The sequence below is a fragment of the Pholis gunnellus genome (genome assembly GCF_910591455.1).
Source record: "Pholis gunnellus genome assembly, chromosome: 21".
Lineage (NCBI taxonomy): Eukaryota > Metazoa > Chordata > Actinopteri > Perciformes > Pholidae > Pholis > Pholis gunnellus.
The window spans coordinates 3,857,383-3,882,778 of NC_136548.1; the positions used below are offsets into that span (position 1 = coordinate 3,857,383).

Below are 25,396 nucleotides of genomic sequence, written 5' to 3' on the forward strand. Positions count from 1 at the left end.
CTGCGAACCGAGCGGAGTGAAAGCGAAGCGGAAAGTTTACTGTGACTCAGTTCAGCGGAAGTGGAGCTTGAGCGAAGTCCGTACGCAACAGGTGTCAGAGTTGTTTTGTTTGGTTGTTGTGCAACTCCCAGTTTTACGGCTCTGAAGTGGTTCGAATAGCGCCGAGAAAAGTTTCCGTTGGTCAGAAAAGCAAGAACATGTCAAACCTCCGACCCAAACTGTGCGTGCTGGAGAAAGGAGCCAGCGGCTACGGGTTCCACCTGCACGGAGAGAAGGGCAAGACCGGGCAGTTCATCCGGCTCGTGGAGTCGGACACTCCCGCTTCCGAAGCCGGGCTTCTCGCGGGCGACCGCCTGGCGTTCGTGAACGGGGAGAGCGTGGAGGGCGAGAGCCACCAGCAAGTGGTCGCAAGGATACGGGCCACCGCCGGGCCTCTGGAGCTTATCGTCGTTGACGTCGAAACGGCCGAGCTGCTGGAGAAACACAACCTGCAGTGCCGGAGGGAGTTCGTCTCCGAGGGGATCCCCTTGCCCGGCGGGGACAGCGACTCTGACCGCGTGGACGCGCAGAGCAACGGCGCGAGGGACTCGAGGGAGTCCACGCCCGCCCCGCGTGAGAACGGGGACGCTACCTCGGAGAGGTCGGAGAGGCTGAGTGTCAGCTCCAGCACCAAGGTACAGTAAAGCACGGCAACTCACTCCATTTATTAAGGTAGCCTACTACCCACTTCACTAATTTCTCCCTAAACATGACATTATATTGTATTATGTTATATTATATTATATTACCACACGTACGAATCTCACCTTGAGAAATGACGGTCAAAAAGGTGAGCTGTTAACCTTTTGACCTGTGAATTCTTATATCATGTAATCTTTAACAAGGACATCAGTATGTACAGTATCATAATGTTGTAATTCAATTGAGAAACTTATCCAAAGGCCAAGAATACATTTTTCTTGGTTGTGTGTGTGTGTGTGTGTGTGCTCGTCACAAAACACCCTCAGCTCAACAAAGTCCACCTACTTTTATATTGCACAATTATTATTTGCATCCACAATTGGTTCCTTTGTTTAAAAAGTTTTGTTGACAAACTAACTGGACACAAAGTAATTCAATGATAGGCACTCCATGAATAAAGGTAATCAATCACATGAAAAACAATATCGCCATAAAGCATTGGTGATCATTCATTTGCGGTATCATTTACAATCCCCATGTTACATCCAGAGCCGTTAAAGCGATAGCCACCATGGTGACGGTGTTAGCCACCGATGTTTGACATGTTTACATCCTCTCCCTCTATGTTGACATGAGCGTAAGCTGCAGTGTATGGTCATTAAAACGCAACTCATTCCATATAGGAGTCCCATTCACTCATCATATAATCGTCAGCCAGAAACAGCAGTGCCCCTGGCTTATATCTTCCTATCTGATCTGAGGCCAGCCCCTGCGTCTGAGCTGCAAAGGTTGCGTGGAAATAGACCCCCCCCCCCCCCCCCCCCCCCCCATTAAGTAGCTACTTCCAGTGCCAGTGCCCTGCTGAGACTGAGAGGTGCCTCTACTCGATCCTGCTGAACAGAGCCTTTGTCATACGAATGCCTGTCAGTTTCTCCGCTTCCCATCTTGAATTCCTCGGCAGGTTTTGCTTGTTGGACCAGAGGCTTTTGTCGTTATGATTCATGCCAAGCGACTACATCATCGTCTACTCCTCTATTGTTATTACCCGGTAGCAATTTGAGAGATATGGGTTGACATGATAGAGTTTATACAGAGCGCTTTTATTGCACGTGCTCCGAGCGTCTAGACTTAATAAGAGGATGTAATGAGAGGCACCACAGTTTAAGATTTTTTGTGAATGAGCTTTGTTGATGACACTAACAAAAAAGAGCTGGATTAGCAACGATGCTAAAGGTGTGACGCTCTTGTATGGGACTCTGGGAACTTCCACTACACAAGAATTTTAATTACTGTACTTTGACATGCGTTTCTTTCGTGGGATTACCACAATCCTGCCTCTTTGAAAGACCAGGCTCTTGTTGTCTGTTATGAAACAGTGTTGGTATTCTCTCATAAACATGACAAGAACTGCCAGTGCAAAGTCTGGGCCCTGATTTTACATGTGGTGTAACAGCTATATCAAATAGCTTAGTTATGGAGGTGTTTATCTGTGTGGTGCGCTGAGAATCAGATAAGCACAAAAGAAAAAAAGATAGCAAATATAACTTTTAGATCCCTAATCACGTTTTGTTGCCGCCGATACTAATTGCCGATCTCTGATGATCCATACTGGCAGATACAGATCCCTTCGTTGTTTGATTATAGCAGCTGGTCTACAAGGATCCAGACTATTTATTTATTTTCCACCATCTCAAAAATCATTTGAAGAATTCTAACTGCTGACCTTTTACTTTGTTATAGTAATGTAGTGTTTTTTTCCTTCATAAAAACACACAATTCAAGTGATAAGGGAATAAAAGATTGTATTTGTATTGATAAAAACAGATCTTAGTAGTTTTAATAATGTGTTATAAGCTGGTTAGAGCTAGTGTAAATGGCTCATTTTCTTCAAACAACTATTTATTCAAGTTTCTCACCAACACTACATTTTACGAGATTACATTTGAACACATGACGTTATAATTTACCTTCGCCAAATACGGGGCTTCCACCGCTTTTCCAATTAGAATAACTGATGTCCTGATCATATATTTTAGTGAACGATCGTCAGTAAATCTTTATTTCACACTGTGATGGTTAACGTCAAACTCTAATTAATCCACGGTTCACATGGGTGCCGAAACGTGAAGGGGGCTCTGTACGGATCCCAGATCAACAACGATCCATTACACCACTAATGAAGGTACTGGTAGGGAGTCAGTTAGGGCTCGAACTAGTGGTTATTTTCACTATTGATTACTCTATCACTGTTGCTAATTGATAACGGTTTAAAAGGGCCATGCACATGTTACCACTGTACAATGCTACATTGGGTGTCGGCATCTGCAGATGTGTTCAGACTTGTGGAGTTGGCTTGTACACCCTCATGTTTATAAATGTGGACCCTCACAAAAATGGGAAGATGTCACAAGGACAGATACTTTTGTACCAACTCATTTTTCTGCAGTACTACAGGTACTGTACCGGGGTATCCGGGCTCTAGGCTAACAGCGTCCTGTTGTCCCGGGAATGACAGAAAATGTCCCTAATAATACTACATCTTCTACAACAGACCCATGTTGAAATTGGCAGGGGGAGAGCTAGTAATGTTAGCTGTTACTTTGATGTATTAAAGCCCTAATCAGAAACAAATTGTATCGGGCAAAGGTGAATTATAACAATATCATGATGTGTTGAAATGTAGTCTTGTAAAAGTTAGTTTTTGGCAGAAAACTTGAGGCAGATCATCAGAGATTAATAATACATTGGCATAAACCAGCATGCAAACGGTAATAAAGGAGTGTGTGTTGAAGTACATGGCGTTTGTTTTTGTTTTTTTATTAGAATCGGGTATCAAGAATCGTGGAATTTCCCTGGTGTTATTATCAACTATCACAGTTTTGTTATTGTGACGTCCTTCTCACTCGGCTCATTGCTGATACGCAGATGCTTTGTTGAAATTCTAATATGAAACACATTTTCCATGTTCTATGTCTTTTCCATGATAAACCTTCTTCCCTACAGGAAGTTGGATCAACCATTCATTGTGTGCTTTGGCCGGTTACCCATAACACCCTCTTCTGCGTTGATCAACGGACACATGTTTATCCGCAGAAGCATAATCCTGGTCTAACTATCCAGTCGCTCCAGCGTATAACCCAATAACATTTCTGAGATAAATCAATTAATTTCAGTGGAATCCCCGAAGTCAGCAGGTCTGTGCACGGGGTTGAAGTAACATCGAGCAAATCTGTAGCGTGAAGTTAAAAACGGCGTCATAAAAAAAATGATTTGCTTTGCTTAAGTCTGAAAAGGTTTTGAGTCAAGACCAAGACCTAAGCGTAGCATTTAGAATGCTAAACAGGTTATTACTAATTAGGAGCAGTGGGAATGTTAGGCTGACTCTAATGCCGGCCACCTAACAACAATAGCCAAGTTTCCATCCACATTTAGCAACATTTGAAACTAATTTTAATTTCCATCTACTACTGTTATGTTAATATCAAGAGTTGTCACGGTCAACTTGAAAGTGCAACATAGAAATGTTACAGATGTTTTGTTGATTTGAAAAGATGATATTAAAGCTACCAAAGCTTTGATGCACAGACGGCGTCAAGAGCTCATTGATCTAATGTTTGCAAAGTTAACTACTTAATGCTGTCTCCTAGGCATTAGGCTAAGAGCCAGCTAACCTTAGCCTCAACCTTTTGTGCGGCCCCAATGCCGGGTGAAGTTGGCAGCTGTCGTTGCTTCCCTGACTCTAATCCACACCTCTGCTTTCCCTGCATGGATCTCCTCCATGTTGGCCCCTGCTCTGCAGTTATAAAGGGGACGTCTAGATGTCCGTCTCCTTCCATGCAGGCGGCTCACGCCCCGTCACTAATCCTCCGACCTCTGGTGGAGTGAGAAGCCCAGGCTGGCTGGGATGCTGCAAACCTCCAGCCACATTCCTCCCTGATGGGAGTCTTGGCAGAGCCTGACTGCTGGTCCTGTACTGGCCTCTGATAGCGGCCTCTCAGTGGGATACACTTGAGTGGGCTGGCCAGTGATGACGTGGAACGAGCCCCGAGCACAATCTCGGTTACCCCTCAAACAATAGTCCCTTTCACGTGATTGCCTTTTGGTTGCACTTGGTATTGCAGTGCAGGGCTCGGCCACCACATGTTTGTTTTTTCACACTAAATTAAGAATAATCCTCACGGTGATAGTCTCGGCAAAGACTTGGATATCTAATACCACAAAGATTGTTTTTTTTTCCTTTCCTGAAGATAAAAGCATGAGGTCAAATGAGCATGTCATCATATTTTGGTAACATCCTGTCCTCCAGCACACCGAGGGCCTTCTGTCGGTCACCATAGAGACCCCCGGCAGCAGAAAGAGGCTTTGTCCGCCGTGTTTGCATGCGGAGAAAGGCTCGCGGGCCAGGGGAGGAAAGGAGAGAGGACTCTCACGCCTCAACAAGGAGGCCACGCTGACCCTGAAATACCTACACACTGTCAGTGTGTCTGTGTGTGTGTGTGTGTGTGTGTGTGTGTGGGGGGGGGGGGGGGGGGGGGGGGGGGGGCGCGCTGGTCACCAGATTAAACAGCAATTAGTTCTGTACTCGTAGATGTGAAAATGTCAAACAAATGGTGATCTAGTGAGGTCCTAAATAGAATGGCTGTTCCAAGTGTTGAAGTAAGATTTGATATAATGAGGTCCTCGACCAAAAATCGAAATGCCATTTCCCACCCGGCTCATTATATTTGCCCCGGCTCACCGTGCTCCACTCCCTGTTCACAGTTCCAGAACACCTGAAGACGTTGACCCTCGGACTCAGATTGAAGGCCTCGAGGCAGCCTCTCATCTTGCCAGCTGATCATTTCTTCCTCCATGTTTCACAACATCTCTTATCTCTCAGCTCGTATAAGCCGGAGATCTATCCGAGGAGAGATCGCTATGAATCCAGATTACTGTCATGTTGCCGCAGGTTCCTACGTTGTACTCCATGGATAGAATGCCTGAAGTTATAATTGAACCGCAAGAGATTAGAGAAAGCCTTAATGTGTGACTATTGTCATATTGAAGTATTTTACGGGTTTTGATGGCGCTGAAACGATGAGAGGGTTCATCCATTTTATAGCTCGTACAGATATTGATATTCAGTTTCATCCTGATAAGAGCTTTTAAAATAAGTGTGGACATAATTATTAACAGGATATTTTACAGATGAAAATAGACTTGTGAATGTTCCATGTTGGACACACTGATGGTGACTTTTATACTGCAATTTATTCATCGGTCATATATATATATATATATATATATATATATATATATATATATATATATATATAATTTGCAATAACTAATATCGGTCATCCCGATTTCTCATGTTAATTGTCTATTTTGATAATGATGAACCGTTTTAAGTCAATTATCAAGCAGAAATGCCAAACATATGCTCTTATGTCAAATGTGAGGATTGTTGCTGCTTTTCTCATTTTGATATTACAGTAAATTGAATATCTTTGCATTTTGGACTGTTGGTTTCACAGAACAAGAAGTGTTTTTGAAGTCATCACTGTGGGCTTCAGGACATTTTGATGAGTATTTGTCAGTATTTATTTACATTAGTCAAAGGGATTAGTTGATTAAACTATATATATATATATATATATAAATAAATAAATATTGGCAAATACTATCTCACCTCACAGTCCACTCAGTAGCTGGTCTCAGGTTGATTTGCCCAGCACTTTAAGGACGTCTTATACTTTTTTACTTTAAAGTATGAACAGAAAATGTATAGATTAATCAATAAGTGAAATAAGTTGCAGTTGTTGTCTTTCACACCTCAACCTGTTCTTTGGTGCAAGGTCTCAGTCTACGTATGATTGATAAATGAGTTCTACTTTGAGTGCAAACACAGTTTGCCTTTCCACTTGTAACTTTAGCAGCGTCGGTGTCAGAGGCTCATGGTACACTGGCCCATAACAGACAGTACAATGGGCTCACATAAAGAGATCCCGTAGCGTTGGATCTGGGCCTGGTCCATGACCTCCTCTACTGACAGAATGGAAACAGGAAGACCCCTCAGCATTGATCCCACAATTATCTTTCTCACACTACGTGTGAAAGGCTGTTAGATGTGGAACAGAGGTAGAAATGCTGCTAGCAAATGCTCGGTCAAAATCATTATGTAGCATTTGCATCTGAGGTCATCATCTGATGGAGATGCTGTTTACATGGTGCGACACATGGGGACACACCCAGTGAGTGGCAGGCCTTACTTCTTTAGAGTCCCAACATCCCAAACATTTTTACAGATGTGTGTATATCATACAGTGGAGTATATCCTCATGTTTAAAAAGAATCAGTTTTCTTACTCCGGCTGAATCTTGGAGGCATTGCCCACGGGAGCAACTTTCCATCAGATGGTTCTTTACCCGGGCTGCCATCCAAAACAAACTCCATGAAAGAGCCGCTGGCATCATGTGACTGAGAGCCTCGCTGCCCCACTGTTTCCTGAGTGTCAAAGTCTAAATCAACACGGATACTAAATAGCCTGTTGGTTGCCAGAGTTTCCCTTACAGTCCTTTTTTTCTTAGCAATAGAGTGAATGCAGTGTAGCCGTTGATTCAGTTTTCATTATTTTCCTCTTGAGGTTGACCAAGGACACGTCTCTGCCACGGAGATGACAGGAGACTTAGTGCCGTCACTGCTGTGGTCACGCTGTCCCCTTCGGCTCGGACTGGACCGTGACGTTAAACTGTCCAATGAATAGCCTGCGGATCCATCAAGATCTAATCAGGGTCTTTGGCCTGACGGGGATTATAATTTCATTCGGTGCAAGCAATTAGGATGTCTTTTGAAGCCCCTCGTCCTCTGAAACTCTGAATGCAATCATAAAATGTTATAAATATATACCTCGAGCTTTGGACTCAGCCTGCTTTCAGCTCCAATCAGTCAGCAGTTGCTAAATTGAGAGTTCAGCATGACCAAACGGATTGAGATGATTGTATCATAGACGAGGGGGGGGAATAAAAATACAATATCTTCTGACAGTTAACCCTCTGAGCCCCGAGTAGGTTCTGGGCGTTTTCTTTGCTCCTGTCACATTTCACTCTCTGTGGCCTGGATGTTCACTGCTATATATATATATATATATATATATATATATATATATATATATATATATATATAAACTCACCGGCCACTTTATTAGGCACACCTGTTCAATTGCTTGTTAACACAAATAGCTAATCAGCCAATCACATGGCAGCAACTCAATGGCATCTAGACGTGGTGAAGACGACTTGCTGAAGTTCAAAGCGAGCATCAGAATGGGGAAGAAAGAGGATTTAAGTGACTTTGAACGTGGCATGGTTGTTGGTGGCAGACGGGCTGGTCGGAGTATTTCATTGCTGATCTGCTGTGATTTTCACGCACAACCATCTCTAGGGTTCACAGAGAACGGTCCGAAAAAGAGAAACTCTCTAGTGAGCGGCAGTTGTGTGGACGAAAATGCCTTGTTGAGGTCAGAGGAGAATGGGCAGAGTGGTTGGAGATGATAGTAAGGCAACAGTAACTGAAATAACCACTCGTTACAACCAAGGTATGCAGAATACCATCTCTGAACGCACAACACGTGGAACCTTGAAGCAGACGGGCTACAGCAGCAGAAGACCACACCGGGGGCCACTCCTGTCAGCTGGACAGGAAACTGAGGCTACAATTCACACAGGCTCACCAAAATTGGACAATAGAAGATTTGAAAAACGTTGCCTGGTCTGATGAGTCTCTATTTCAGCCACCAAATTCAGATGGCACGGTCAGAATGTGTCGTAAAGAACATGAAAGCATGGATCCATCCTGCCTTGTATCAACGGTTCAGGCTGCTGGTGGTGGTGTAATGGTGTGGGGGATATTTTCTTGGCACACTTTGGACCCCTTAGTACCAAGTGAGCATGGTTTAAACACCACGGCCTACCTGAGTATTGTTGCTGACCATGTCCATCCCTTTATGACCACAGCGTACCCATCTTCTGATGGCTACTTCCAGCAGGATCATGCACCATGTCACAAAGCTCAAATCATCTCAAGCTGGTATCTTGAACATGAGACGATGAGTTCACTGTACTCCAATGGCCTCCACAGTCACCACATCTCAATCCAATAGAGCACGTTTGGGATGTGGTGGAACGGGAGATTCACATCATGGATGTGCAGCCGACAAATCTTCTACGTGATGCTATCATGTCAATATGGACCATAATGTGTGAGGAATGTTTCCAACACACATAAAGGCAGTTCTGAAGGCAAAAGGGGTCCAACCCGGTACTAGCAAGGTGTACCTAATAAAGTGGCCAGTGAGTGTATATGTGTATGTATTTATATATAATTTACTGCACCTCTTTGGAAACAACACAATCATGGCTAGAAGTAAAGAGAACTCCAAAATGTATTTTCTTTGCAGTATAACACAGTTACAATGCCATCAATCATAAAAAAGAAAAAAAGAAGTTTCATTTTTGGGAAAATTTAAAATTGATTTAACACAAATTGGAAAACAATACAATCTGTATATGCAACATTTGTGTTACCAATGTTTGGAAAAAATACATTGAGGCTCTACGTGCTATATACATTGAACTATGTACATCTAATCAGCCTCTCCTGTCCTCTTCCTGCTCTGTGTTCAGCAGCCAGTAGCAGTTTCACTGAATATTAATTGTAGGACAGTGTTAACATCTTTTTACAGGATCTGGTTAGAGCAAATGGTTTACTTGGGGCGGCATATTACATATGACATGTATTCTTCAAATGTTTTTGATGGAATATCACAAATCTAAGCTTCGTTTAGCTGCTTTTTCTGACGGAAGCCTTCATCACACATGATGTGTTCAAGGGCCGTCGGAACGATGACAATTTGATAATGACAGCTTACAGATCAATGGTGTAGTTTTGGTGATTGTTTTAAGGCAAGGCAAGTTTATTTGTACAGCACATTTTAACAACAAGGCAATTCAAAGTGCGTCACATAAAATCATTAAAAATATCAAAACATAAGAAAAAGAAAAGGAGATTTATAAACAGTTAAGAACATTAATTGAAACATTAAAAACAGTCATTAAAACACTAAAAAGCAGTGTAAGAAATACTATTCAGCAGTAGTAAAATGCAGAAATTGATTAATATCCTTGAATCTGGTTCAATTAAAGGCAGCAGCAAAGTTTTAAGAAAACATGCTTTTCAAACCCGCCGGTGGGTTTTGGGGTTCCACCTCAACTGACTCCTGTTAACGTGAAGAAGCACAGTTCTACACCAAACACCTTTTATAATCTCTGAGCCCAGAGGAAACACCTCCATTTATTTATGTGCTTAGCACCATGATCAGACAGAACATAGACAAACAGAACATACAATCATAACAGAACAATGGCACGTGGCTGAAGTACAACAAATTTTACTTCCTTGTATTTTGGCCAGTTGCTAACGGTTATGTCGCAGTCCTTTTTTTTCTTCTTTTCTCTTCTCACTAGCACCCATATTTAGTACCAACTCTTGTTGAACACACCCTTCATCAGAGGCTGCTGAGTTTCTGAGTGGTATATGAACTCATTTTTCATAACTCTTTTGTCGAGACCATTCCTGTAACCAGTTCCATGCACGCGTGCGCACACACCACACACACACACACACACACACACACACACACACACACTCACTCTATCAGCATATGAGTTGTTAGCTGTTGGGTTGGAACCAATGAGGAAACCACTTCCTGTCCTTGTAGCGAGTTGCTATAGTGCTGAAGCCACATTGTGTGTTTTTTGTCTCAGCCAGTTATAACCATAATGCTACATGCAGGTCTGTGTAGTTATGTATTATGTAAACCAGCAATATACAGCACAGAAATCGTGACTATTGATACTGGAGATAATCCACAGACCTTGTTGTGAGCTGTTTCTTGAAGGAATTATTTGTCTTTCAACTCTAGCAGCATGTGTTTACACTCAGTATATCTTGAGTAGCTCGCGTACCATAGAAGTGCTAACGCTAGCTAATGCAGTGGTAGCATCCCCTGCCAACGTTGGCTCCACAGGTTTTTACACAGAAACGTTTAAGCATTATCATCATAAAGGTTTCAAATGGCACACCGTTTAGTGTTTCAGCCTCGGTTCAAGGTCCTCATTATGTGACACCGGGTCTGATGTTTAACTACAGCAAGCTGTAAAACCATTAACCTCTGATATTCAACAAGCTTAGGGAATGTTTACACCGGCTGCCTGCTGCCTCTTGTACAATCGCACTTAAATAGGCTAAATCCTGCGTTCACACGGTGGCTATTTGTAGCAGATCCCAAGCCAGATGTTATTTCTGTGTTGGCACAGGCACACGACTGGGCCCGCAGCCAGATCTCTGCAACCGATACTTCCTTTTTCTGGTCCCTTTTGTGCGGAATCCCCACCAGTGCTCTGTGGTTGACCTTTAACCTCTCTGCAGAGGAGAGGCTTGAAAAAGGCAAACATTAAACTTTGTTTTCCGAACGGGAGATTTTATTGGGGGCCTGTTTTTAAGCAATAAATCATCATTTAGTGCGCTTGTCTTGTGCAGTCGGGACGTTTTTTGTCATGGTACCCCTAGCAACCCAACCCCCAAAATGACATGCATATGTGCACAAACGAGTTTTGGTTTTCACACTTTTAGATTTATTTCTTTATATTAAGCTTTTATTTTTCTGAAAGGCTGAGCTTCTGAAACCTCGTGAGGTGGTAAATGTACGAGCACGACACATTGCAGTTTGTGTTGTTTCATGGATGTGTTGACGTAGAGATACGGTATGTTCCACTGGATTCCCAACAGCATGTGTGTGACGAGGCGCCGCATGCCAACGCTGAGGATTTGTACGTGCGGCTGATTTCTGCGTTGCTACGTCTTCCACTGCAGGGGTCATTGATTTATCATATTGTAACAGTGGGCCTGTCACCACACATCTCAGATGAGCTTCATCTCTGACGGTTACCTTCAGCAGCGGATGTTTGCTGCTGCAACAAACATTGTTTCATTGCCGGCATGTTGGAGACACTCTGTGGGGCTTTACCCAGCGGTGTCATTATCAAACTCCACCGGCTGTCACTGAGACTGGTTTGCTGTGCGGCTCTGCTGACACTGTGGTTTTCCTGTGCGTGTCTTGAAACCCTGAAAAAAGTCAGAAAGTAGGACTCAAAATGTCTCTTTTAATGCAGCACGCATTGTGTTCCAGTGATGCCGGCGATGTGAAAGAATTTGTGTCTGTCTTCCACTCCCTCCGAGGGTTTTCTTTGTATTGTTTGTGTTCACTGCTGCAGACCATAATCATGCAGGCGGGCGTGATTACGTCTCAGTTTGAGCTGGAGGCCAGAGTCCCAAAGCAGTAGGCTGAAGGGACACATCACAAATGTCAATTGTTGTTGGGCGTCGGAATCGACTTTGCCTTTGAGATGACAAGCTGTGATTGGAAGCGTTTCAGAGAGGTACAGAACATGTTAGTAATAGTTAAGATTAGCATTCTGCTAACCTCAGCCGTCACTGCCTCTGCACTGCAGTGGGAGTTAAAGGACGAATCCAGATCAAAGATGAGTCCTCGATTCCTTGAATTGATGCAGAGGGAGTCCATAGACCTGCACATACAGCCACAAATACACTGTTTGATTGTATTAATCTGCTACAGTACCGACCGTATCGGGTCAGATCAGTCTCAATATTAATGAATACACACAGAAGGTGTGAAATGAATTTCGTGATTTTATATAGAAAAGTTTTTTTCAATGCACACAGAAATAACAGCTCACTCCACATGTCGGCAGGAGTAGAATTATAAAATGCAAACTAACTGGACAACAAGTATTAACCCGCTAGTTGATTCTGATCGGGGCGTGACGAATCAGTGAAGGACACGTTGTGACTGCTAAGAATTTTAAAATGTATACGGGTACGCCCGTCCACACGAGGAGGTAACCCCGGAGTCTACAAACATTTTTAAACGTATCTGTTACATTTTTTGGGCAAACTTTATAAACTTTGTGAAATGCTGTCTGTGACAAATTGTTTATCGGGGGCTCGTTGTAAATTTGTCATAATTAAGTGATTTATAATTGTCTGTTTGTCCCGGCCGCTCAAAATACCACTGCAGATAAACCAGCTGCTCAGATGAGTGCACGCACTAATAATACTACTAATGTAAAAGCACAGCATCCATTATCTTCCTCCAATTCAATCACCTGAAGACTTTTTATATTAACGTTTACTTTGCAAGAGTGTAATGTGTTTCACACGGTCCGTTTCAACTAACAGTTTAATGCTTCATTCATAACGTTGGCTTTCAAATTATTATTATCATTAATAACTTACAGAGGCATTGTCATTTTTTCATAAAATGTACTAAATAATGCAGATAACAGCAACAACAATTCGATCTTTAGTCTCCCTGAACAATCACCCCATCAAGAAACGGAGCAGTAACATAATGCACAGCAGCTGTTATGACTTTATTATCATTAAATATCACAACTTTATTCTCAAAATGTTCTGACCTTATTAATACATATGTGGGATACGTCTTGAATGTGTCTAAAGTTTTGAAGATGAGCATAAATCTTTCTGAAACACATTTGAGCTAATAAAGGCCTGGGGTTTATCCATCTATTTAAATGAATGAATGTATTCATAAATGTGCCACATGCTTAAAGAGGTTACTTTCCCAAACAAAAGTCAATCATTCTTACTCGTGTTCTGACTCAGCAGAGATTAATAAATATTTGAAAGCAAAACAGACTTCCTGAGAGCCTTACCGCATTATATTCCATTATATGTTTGTACTTTAATAACTAAATACATCATTTCCACAATACATTGATGCAATAATTCACCAGAATGCAGGACATGCAGTATTCCCCACATAACATGTGTCAAACCTGCTGATATAACGTTGGTTATTGCAGCTTCTCCACAGGTCCTGTGCCATATCAGAGCGCAGCGTGGAGAAGTATTGCATGCAGCAAATGCTGCAGATTACATGAAAACTGGATTGGCATGCGGTGCACTTTGCACCTCACCTGCTCCCTTATCGTCTTCAGCCACTGATTATGTGGGCTTTGTCATAAATGATGATGATAAAAGATTCCATCCAAAGGTCCTCCCCAAGATCACACTGACTCACTCAGAGCGTTTCGGCAATCATCAACCGCCCCGACTCCACAGAAACCCTCGGACCGATGCAGAGTCCACTCTGAGTGGGCGAGGTGCCTTAAGAACGCTGAGGTTGTCGCGGTGGATCTGAAATGGTCACTTTGCAGGGAATCATTGACAGATATGTGACAACGCTATAGATAGCTGTGCTTTTTATCACATGAAAGAGGTGCAATTTTATCAGAGCCTCGATTGGTTAACTGCTCGGTGCACGTGTTGGCTGTAAACGGGTTTGGAGGTTGAATCCGTGCCCTCCACCGAGTGGACGGTTCTGTCTATCAGGCTAGTTTAGAGGCTGTGGAAGCCAAGTCACTCCGAGAAAAGGTGAAATAATAATGGTAATAATAATGTTTTTTTTCTGCCTGTATGTCTGCAACACACCCACCAGGCTGGAGCACATCTACAATGTTCACCGCTAAACGAGTTTAGCTAATTAACTAATTATCTCGATTGTGCAAGTTTAAAGTACAATTGGAACACTAGGAAGAAAAGAAGTGATATTGGCGTATTGTAAAATGTCGACGCCTTCGTTATGGAGCTTATGTTATAGGGTTCCGTTCAGCAATGATCTCCAGGAGTCCTATAATAAAGCCGGAGCTCATGCAGCAGTGCTCTGATGTTAACAGGTGAAGTGAGGTCCTTCACGTGGGATTAGACACTTAACCAGGTCTACAGTAGGCCTCCGCAGGATTAGCAGAGACCTGCTGCTGATTCATTCAGTTGCTGAAGGAAGTCAGCTGACTTTTGTTTCTGCCCCTGCATGTTTATGACCTCATGTTGTGCTTTTTCAGGTCTGTCTCAATGCCGTTTGTCACTTGTCCAAATAAGCATTGTGCGCCCGTTGTGTAAATAGGGAAGTTGCGTGACGTCCATTGCTCGTCATTTACAGCAAACCTGTATTGATTGTGTTGGTGTGGGATCTCAGAATGACGTAAAACACATTGGAGAAATCTAAGATTAATTGCACTAAAATGGATGGAAATGGAACTGGCCCAAAGCAGCCGTTAAGTAGCATGTGTCACGTCCTTTAATCCCAAACGGTCCTGTGGTCACCGGCCTCTCCCCCCCGCTGCTGCTGTGTGTTGTTGTGTCTGATTCTGAGGATTGCTGTGACAACTTAGTTTAATCACCGTGTGTGTCACAGCAACCCTCCCCCGGAACTGGAGAGGCAGGGATTGTACTTGACCTAACACTTCTAATGGTTATGATATCAAAATGTATTTTTGTATCAGAATGGGGCAGAAGGGCAATCATTTAAAAGAAGTCTGTCATATATGAAACCGACAAATAACAATGTGAGATGACGCATGGTGTAATATTATGTTACCATAACGATAAAGTGTGTGTGTGTGTGTGTGTGTGTGTGTGTGTGTGTGTGTGTGTGTGTGTGTGTGTGTGTGTGTGTGTGTGTGTGTGTGTGTGTGTGTGTGTGTGTGTGTGTGTGTGTGTGTGTGTGTGTGTGTGTGTGTGTGTGTGTGTGTGTGTGTGGTATCATGTATCAAAGGAAAACAGGACTGCAGTGCTGTCTTGACAAAGCGTGTGGGGTTGATTTTTCGCTTTCTAAAAAGTGTTTGTGCTGCAGACCGGATATACCGCTGCAATAAGCCAGCCCACTTCCAATTTTCCCAGTTTACACAGCAACACATTGTTGGGTCTCCATGTTCTCCCACACTGAAGAGAATGGTTTAGCTCCACCCTGTTGTTCGGGGGAAATCCAAGCTTTGATGGAGCGTCACAAGAATGTTTGCTCGCCGTCAAAGCGTGACGTTATGCAAATCGATGCGTTTCTGTAGCCGATTACGTCATACGAGTCTTTTAAGATTGTGAACAATTGTGCGATCAAACGTTTTAGAAAGTCTGAAATCTCAGCAGCCGTTGGGGACACAGGATTGAGTGGCATTAGCTGAAGTCCACATGGATGTATAGTATTGACATTAAATAGAGAGGGAACCTGCTCACACCCTTCAGTGAACGGTGGATGTTCTCCTGTCTGTGTGCAGGAGGAGCGAGGCGGGCCGCGGCCTCGTCTCTGCCACATGAAGAAGGGAAGCAGCGGCTACGGCTTCAACCTGCACAGCGAGAAGTCCAAACCGGGCCAGTTCATCCGAGCGGTGGACGACGACTCTCCGGCACAGAGAGCGGGCGTGAAACCGCGGGACAAGCTCGTCCAGGTACGTCACACACACTCCCTCCTCCTCCAGGTCACACACACACACACACACACACACACACTCTCGTTTCTTTTCACCGCATTGTTCCTGAGTGTTTTGCCGGATACTGTGCGTCTGTTTTATTTAGTTTGTATGAGTATCAGCTGTAATCCTATTACATCAGTGGGGAAACTGAAATCCAGAGAGGTATTAGATGGAGACTGTGTGTAGGTTTTCCCGGGATTGTGTGTGTGTGTGTGTGTGTGTGTGTGTGTGTGTGTGTGTGTGTGTGTGTGTGTGTGCGAATACTGTATGTTTTCTTTCTCCCCCGCTGTGTTTGTGTGACGAGCAGGCCTTCTGTCCATGTTGAACGTGGCGAGGTCAGAGTTAATCCACTTACTGTGTCTGTGGGCTGCATCACTGCCTGCTCAGTCTGCGGGGGGTGGGGGTGGGGGGGGGGGGGGGGGGGTGGAGATGACGTAAGACCACATCTCTACATAATGTATTCACAATGAGATAGAAACTTTAAACTGTTTTTTTAGAGGTAGATTCCGGAAAACAGGATGCTTGGAATTGAATGAATGTTACTGCGGAGGGGTCTACTGGAGTGGCATACAGCCGTACCACCTGTTCAACGTTCACACCCACAGTGGGAGTTGGTGAGACCGAGAGATCGCTGAGGGCACTCCCACCTCGGAGCTTCCTCCCACAGGAATTCCTCAGTGTCTTATCTCTTAGGAGGCATGATTAGTTCCATCTGTGGGAGTGTGCTTGCATACCTGTAACACTCTGTAACAACACCGTTACCAAACATTCTCCATCACTGGAACCATCACTCTACCGTCGGTCCTCATCACGTTTCACCACGGCCACACCAAAAACATCATCGTTCACTTACTGTGTGGGAATAATCCCTGATACCTTATAGTTTATGTCCAATGTTTGGAAATATGATTATAAGTGATAAGAGTGCTAGTCATTGTTAGTATGTGATCAGCTGTAGTGTAGGATCACACAGTTGTAATGCTGCCTCTGATGTTATCTTCAATAGAAGAAGAATAAAGGCCGAGTACACTACAGTTATAAATCAGTCTAATGTGATAACATGTCCCGCCCTAAGCTATGGAGAGCAGTGTTCAGTATTAAATATATGAATAGGACATTGTTAAATTAATGATCCTCTTTCAGCCAATCGCGTTGCTCCAGCCTCTCAGCAGACTCACCAGCTGTCAGTTAGCCTGCTAGCTGTTAGGTAGAGCCGGGTTCCTAATGAAGCTAAAAGTCTGTTTCATGGGAGTTTTGACTTTGAACTCAACCTCCAGTTAGAAATCCTCTGAGGCTAGATGGACAAACGCACTACATTTACAATACAGTGCAACATATTTGCCCTCCAGTATGTTCTGCTGTCAGTGATGATGCAAAGTGGGGATTATTAGTAAGTCTCCAAACAGATAACAGACAAAGAAAAGACGTGTATATAATGACCAAAAAAGAGAGTTGAAATGACTTTTACTCATTTATTAAACAGTTTATACAGTTAGAACTATTGCAGCAATTGGTTGTTGTTATCATTCATTCCATGGTGTCAGTAGTGATTCCCTTTAATGTTGAACAGCTCCTTACTTTACTGTCACCGGTTGTACATCATCAAAGTGACCTAGCAGCTGGTAGCTCGTCTGATGCCGTGTGTTTGTTGCAGCTGAAATGCTTCTGCGCTGCTTTCTGAAAACTCTCCCCGCTCCAGTCGTTGCACAGGAAGGGGAAACCTTTTTCCTCTCAGGGGTCCGTGAAGTTCATCCCGTTAAACTGGAGCTAGTTAGTCCCACTGACGGTTTGGTGTCATTTCCACAAATCCCGAGCTGTTTGTTTGGTCACTTTAAGATCACCCATCATTTATGCAAAATCTGTAGCGCTCAACCATAAAAGAGAATCAGGACTAAAGCTGAGGAGAATAGATTATTAACTGATTACTGTTTGTGTGGATGTTGTTTTTACACTATGGTCAACCCTGTCGACTGCTGGCTGTCCATGTTCCTTAATGTATCTACTTAAAACGGTGCGTTCTGGTTGAAGGACCATGCCACTGGTTTTACATGTGTTCACTCATTCACTACACTTATGGAAATTAAGTAGAAGACCGCTGACTGTTGCTGTAATTCATCACAATGAAGATCAGTTCTTTATTTATTTTTTGCCACATTGTTATTCTGCACTTAAACTGCAACACCTCACGACCACAATCTGTCTTTGACAAAATAATTGCAGACTTGGCGGTTTGGAACCATGTGGAAAAACACATCCAGTGTAGCAAGAGTCACATAGTGAACTTTCCTTTCTCCTGTCTCCTCTCTCCTCTCTCCTGTCTCCTGTCTCCTGTCTCCTCTTCTCTCCTGCCTCAGGTCAATGGCATGACAGTGATCGGCATGCAGCACTCGGAGGTGGTCGCGGCCATCAAGGCGGGAGGAGACGAGACCACGCTGCTGCTGGTGGACGCCGAGGCCGACGACTATTTCAAGAGATGCAACGTCCTGCCCACGGAGGAACACGTCAGCGGTACGACACATTTGGATTTGTAAAAGATGACGCTCGTGTGTTTACCATAACGGTGTAAAAAGATCAGGAACATAATGATCAGACATTTAGTTTGAACCGACTGTGGAGGAAATACAGATGAAGATTTCTTCTTTTCCCCTGTAGGACCTCTTCCTGAGCCAGCGTCAGAGAGAGCATCAGAGGAGGAGGTTAGTACCCACAGACACACACAGACACACACAGACACAGACACACACACACACACACACACACACACACACACACACACACACACACACACACAGACACAGACACAGACACAGACACACACACACACACACACACACACACACACACACACACACACACACAGATAGTGGCCTGGAAAAGCCCCACTGATCCCCTCTGGACATTCCTGGTAGCAGATTAGAAGTTCTGGACAGTGTTGTGAAGCACTCCGTCTGTCTTCATGTGTTTCAAGACTGCACTGTTACACTACAAAACACACGTGTTCTAAAACGTTTGTAACTTTTAGTCACAGCACATAACTATCACGTCGGTGGATCGATTCTAGCCAGAGACCTGCGTCACATGTCTAACCCCGCTCTCTTTACTGTAAATCCATCATGTATGTTTAGACTGATGAAGAGACTCTTCTACCCTCATGTCCCATTGACAGTTAATGCAGTGTTGATCAGCTCACATCAGGGTAGCCCAGCAACATTGCATCACATGATAAAACAACATTAATCACAGCTGATAATGGTACTATAATAAATGACCTAATGATATCCACTACCTTCTAAAGTTTATTGTAGCATTACATATTACACATTCATAAAGTGTGAGAGAGCAGAGATCGCCTGACTTCAGCTCCAAGTATGGGTCAAGATCCAAAAACACTGGACCTCACACTTCCCATGATGCATCTCATGTGTTTGATGCTCAGGTTGTAACTAGAGATGATCACTGAGCTAATTCTTTAACTGTGAATTTCTTCTTGTATTGCTGCTCAAGAAAGACTATTTATTCAACCAATGTTGATTCATTTTGTTTATTAATTATCTTTTTTTCTCACAATATAAGAGTATCGATAAGGAACCGAATCGATGATCAGTATCGATGAGAGTACAGTATTGATCAAACCCTAACGATACCCGTCCCTCATCACTATGACATCATCAGGGGTGTTGTTTCAGACTTAATTAAGCTTCTCCCCCAGAGCCACAGAGGACATAATAAAACAGTTTACAATTTATAGTAGTACCCATCATCATCATCTTCATCATCATGATGTGTAAAATCAGAGGAATGCTCCTTATTGAAGCGCTCTGTATTAGCCAACATGTTGTGACAGTCCACAGCACCACAGGGCGACTTTATCAAAAGTAAACACTCTCCACACACACACACACACACACACACACACACACACACACACACACATACACACACACACACACACACACGGGAAAAGGGAAAAGTGGATTGGCCCCTCTGGTGACATTGTGGCTGACCCTTCACCATGGCAACACGAGCTCACCAGTGTGAGTTTCCGTCTCCGTGTCTCTGTCTCTCCCCTCCGTGTCCTGGAGGATCATGGGATTGAAGTGGCATTAACTCTCAGGGCAAGTTGGGGATTATGCTAATGAGAAGACTAACAAGCGCTGTTCATGTACCCACACATGCAGTTTCTACTCTACTGCAGCAACAATCACTCATTCACCAGCAATTACATAAGTGTGTGTGTGTGTGTGTGTGTGTGTGTGTGTGTGTGTGTGTGTGTGTGTGTGTGTGTGTGTGTGTGTGTGTGTGTGTGTGTGTGTGTGTGTGTGTGTGTGTGTGTGTGTGTGTGTGTGTGTGTGTCAACTTCTGCTGCCACTGTTTAGTGTAGCAGCTCAGGTCCAACCGTTGGCATGAAACACTCCTTGACAAATAGTCATTGGGCCTCATTCACTAATATGTGTATGTTCTTACCTACTGTTTAAAGTTTGAAATAGTTTAAATTAGTTTAAAGTTTAGGTTTAGTTGACTTTGCGCGAGGTGGAGGCAGAAACACTTTTGTGAAGCGTTTCCACGGGAGCCACGATGATGGTGAACGTTGTCTCCTAGGATACGGGCCGTGGCGCAGGTAAAAAAATAAATGCTTGATATTAAAGTTGGTGCTAAAACAGAATACAACAGACCAGAAGCAAACAAAGGAAACAGGAGGAGGACGAGGCCCACTTTATTTGTCAAATAAGGCCCGCAGCAATTTTTGTCCAATCATCCGTAAGTGTGACATGTCCAAGAAACGAGGCTGAAAGTGATGAGAACCAGCAAAGACTTCCACCTTTAGTTCATACTTGTGTACCGACAAGCAGAATTCATGATGTCAACATTCAAAAATGAAGTTTTTCTTATTTTTGCATGTCAGTTCTTTCTGATATTCCTGCATTCTTACATTTTTCATAACTCAAAGAGCGTTTTGTAAAGTCCAAAAGTTAAGAATTATTAAATAAAAGATTTGTTGCCATTTAGCCTTTTGGAACAACATTTTTACTGTTTGCTCTCCTGATGACCAGCAAGCACCCGACTAACAGGGCGGTCTAGCAGCACATGAATTACATTTATGGAACCACAATAACACTATCTATTTTTTTAAATGTTCTTTTTAGGACAATGGTGTCATAAAATGTGACAGGCATTCCAAGCTTCATTTAAAACTCCTCAATAGAAGCTTTGAAATACAAAGTGTTCTTAATTATGACAATAACAAAGATGAGAGGGTGTTGACTTCATAGTTATGGAATACATTCGGCTAAATCATTAGTATGGTAATAGTTTTAAATATTGTTAAATTAATCTATTAACGCCCTTTTTAATGGATTTTGTTTTAATGGTCTGAGGCAGCTCTATATTAGTTAGCTCTACATTAGTTAGCTCTATATTAGTTAGCTCTACATTAGTTAGCTCTATATTAGTTAGCTCTACATTAGTTAGCTCTATATTAGTTAGCTCTACATTAGTTATCTCTACATTAGTTAGCTCTATATTAGTTTGCTCTATATTAGTTAGCTCTATATTAGTTAGCTCTACATCAGTTAGCTCTACATTAGTTTGCTCTACATTAGTTAGCTCTATTAGTTAGCTCTATATTAGTTAGCTCTACATTAGTTTGCTCTATATTAGTTAGCTCTACATTAGTTAGCTCTATATTAGTTTGCTCTATATTAGTTAGCTCTATGTTAGTTAGCTCTACATCAGTTAGCTCTACATCAGTTAGCTCTACATTAGTTTGCTCTACATTAGTTAGCTCTATTAGTTAGCTCTATATTAGTTAGCTCTACATTAGTTAGCTCTACATTAGTTTGCTCTATATTAGTTAGCCCTACAGTAGTTAGCTCTACATTAGTTAGCTCTACATTAGTTAGCTCTATATTAGTTAGCTCTACATTAGTTAGCTCTGTATTAGTTAGCTCTATATTAGTTAGCTCTATATTAGTTTAGTTAGCTCTACATTAGTTAGCTCTATATTAGTTTAGTTAGCTCTATATTAGTTAGCTCTAGAATCTTGATTGTCTGTGAAGGAGGCCCAACAGCTCAGCATGTGTTTAGTGACATGAGTGGAAATCGAGTCCCCTGTGGAGGAGTGTCTACGTTGAAAAGCAGTTGGTGTGGTTCGCTATGTACATGTGTTAAAAGCCTCTCCTGTGTTATGCAGCATATTGTAGCATTTGTCCACTTAGAGTTTATCTTTAGAAGAGCAGCTGCTTCTGAATGCATAAAGTGGGTCCTACAGGGTGACTGTAGATCAGGTCACACAGAGCCGTGTGGGAATGTGGACATGAGCAGGGATGTGTTGTTGTTCACCAGTGTACAGATTAGTTCTGCTGACACAGATCTGCAGTGTTAATCAGTGAGTGATGAGGATAGGACACAGCACGTCAGGGTTACTCACTGAGGGTGTACCGCCTCCTGCTGGACAGCAACTGTAAAGTCACCCACAGATCAAGTGTTTCTCTTTAAGACCTGTGCCTTCACCTGCACTCAGTGGGCTGCACAATAACAACAGATACCAGCCTGTTACTGGTGGTATCCGTTGTTATTATGCCCCTGCTCTTAGTACAGTATGTCTTAGTCTTAGTTATGTCTGTTACAATATCACATTTTCACACCACAATTATCGGGGGCCAAAATAATGTGTAACGGTATTGTCTCTATGTAATAACGTTTTAAAAAAATATTACGAAAAAATATTACGTTTGTTTAGTGGTTGTTTTTTCACATTTTTTGCAAATGAATTGCTTCAAAATACAAGATGGAGAGAGTCTGTAACCATTTCAGAGGTCCTGGATTATTTACACCATATTATCATGTGTATGATTAATATGATGTCAATATTTCATCTTTTAAATATCACGATTAACGGTGATCAGGACAGCCCTAGAGTGGACCAACTGTCAGCCACAAAAATCCATCATTTTCACTAATACAGCTTAAGTCTGTGTGAAGAGTTTCTCTAGATGGTGTGAGACGGTTCACAGTGCGGACGATGTGTAGTTCTGTGATTGCTCTCATTAATGAGAATGTTTGTTGTGTTTGTCAGGCAGCAGCAGAGGTGAAGCCTAAAGTGTCCGTGAGCTCGTCAGCCTCCAGTGCCTCCTCCAACGCCTCCCTGCCAGCAGCGAGCAGCAGCTCCCCCCCTGCAGAGGTACACAGAGCCACCATACTGCTTCATTTAACGACTACAGCTATTAACAATATACATACATATTAAATGTCCTTCACCTCACAATTCTTCTTCTTGTCAGTAATAATGCCGATGCCTTAAGTAAGGAAAGCTTTATTTATAAAGCACAATTTAATCAATGCTTTAAATACATACAAAGAAAAACATTAGAACAAAGCAAAACCAATAACAAAACTCAAATAACATCAAATTTGATTTTAAATACAATTAATAATAAAGCAGAAATGCAGTTCTATAGAATACCTCTTTATTTGCTGGTAGCTGTCTCAGCTGATGGTCAGCGCTTTGGATTCAAAGATTCTTTAATAAATAGACCCAGAACACGTGGCTCATGTGTGTTGGAACACTGACAGCGGTCACATGTTTGAATCCGTATTGATTTTGACAGCTGGGTTTTTGAACAGTGGTACCGGTGATATCTGAGATTAAGACATCATTTTTGAAGAAATATTCATACGTTGGCCGACAGAGGTTGCAATGAGGGGAGGTTCAATGTTGTTGGATGATTACATTTTGTGTGTGTGTGTGTGTGTGTGTGTGTGTGTGTGTGTGTGTGTGTGTGTGTGTGTGTGTGTGTGTGTGTGTGTGTGTGTGTGTGTGTGTGTGTGTGTGTGTGTGTGTGTGTGTCCAGGTGGAGCCTGCGGCTGACGGTCTGGGTCTGGGCATATCACTGGCTCAGGCCAAAGAAAGAGCCCGTCAGAAACGAGCCGCCAAGAAAGCCCCGACCATGGACTGGAGCAAGAGGAACGAACTGTTCGGCAACTTATAAACGTCATCTTCATCGTCATCATCACCACCACATCTATCTCCTCCTGTCTGCACGGCACCGTGTCTGGTCTCTGAATCTGGCTTTCTTTTGACACACAATGTTCATTTAGAACATTCTAATCTCTCATGTTCTACAGTATTATGTGCTGATTTTATTTGTTTTGATTTAGTTTTAATGAGTCACACAGGAATGAATGTTAATATATGAAAACGAATGTGTAAAGGAGACAAATAGTAATGTACAGTTTCTCTTATGAGAAGGACCATGTAAAGAATAATGGGGCATAGGAATAGGAGGAAAATGTTATTTACAGATTTTAAATGAGATTTTTAAATCTACAGTTTGAACAAATGTCTGATTTTGATGTCTGCAATCAGCACGTAAAATGAAAGAATTTCCCTTTTTGATTGTCTGTATCTGTGAATGATGAAGGCTGAATAACCCTGAGCCCTTACTGCCAACACACCCATTCAGGAGCGTCTGTGTTCCTGTTGACTGTTGTAATCATCAACATGAGTCTTAAGGCTGAAAGCTCTGGTCGCCTCACTGGAAACACTCTGTCTGTGCTTCTTGTAGCGTTCAACGCAATGACAGACTCCTTCTTTTCCTTCACTTTGCTCTTAATAGACAATTGTACATATATGATTAAATGATTTTATTGTGACCGACTGGAGAGAAATGAAGCTCCTCAGTGAAGTGTTTTGATTCTGCTGAGATTGCAGGATTTTAAAGCTGCATCAGTCGGCCTGAGTATCGAATACGAGACGTTTACCATGTGAAAATAGAAAGTGTGCAGATGTACTGATGCTGACTCTGTGCTGTACAATAAACATTTTGACATACTATATACTATTACTTTATTACTTTTGTTAACATATTCTACAAACTATACTGTATCTTTTTTTTATTCAATTTATTTGACTTTTTTCGACACTTGACTGATGCTTTAGATGTACTATGCTCCAGCTTTGTTAATTAAATGCTTGTAAATTGTCTATTACGTAATCAACTGTGGCTTTTTAGATCCCTGGTAGCGAACGAGAGGGTAACCACTATGCAACTGTGAGTGGCTGAGGGGAAGTCTCTGTTGCTTGTGCATATATATATATATATATATATATATATATATATATATATATATGCACCCATTAGCAGTCTGGAGTACCAGCCTTCCTGGAGTGTCTGGGTGACGTTCTGACTGGGGACTCTAGAGGTGAGGGAGGAACAGCTGGCCTGACCTGAACCCAAGTGGTGCTTTGTTGTTGGACTTCTGTGCTAGTCATGGATTGGTCATAACAAACACCATGTTCGAGCATAGGGCGATTCATACGTGTACTTGGT

The 25,396-nt window shown here is 42.6% G+C and overlaps 1 protein-coding gene across 1 annotated transcript; it reads left to right on the top strand.

The window, feature by feature from the left end:
- nherf1a (NHERF family PDZ scaffold protein 1a) lies at positions 1-25,038 on the top strand. Its single transcript, XM_079182072.1, has 6 exons — positions 1-674; positions 15,873-16,043; positions 18,422-18,575; positions 18,720-18,763; positions 23,143-23,247; positions 23,918-25,038. Exons 1-6 carry the CDS (start codon positions 198-200, stop codon positions 24,053-24,055), a joined length of 1,089 nt encoding a protein of 362 aa, XP_079038198.1. The 5' UTR covers positions 1-197; the 3' UTR covers positions 24,056-25,038.
- The last annotated feature ends 358 nt before the right edge of the window (positions 25,039-25,396 follow it).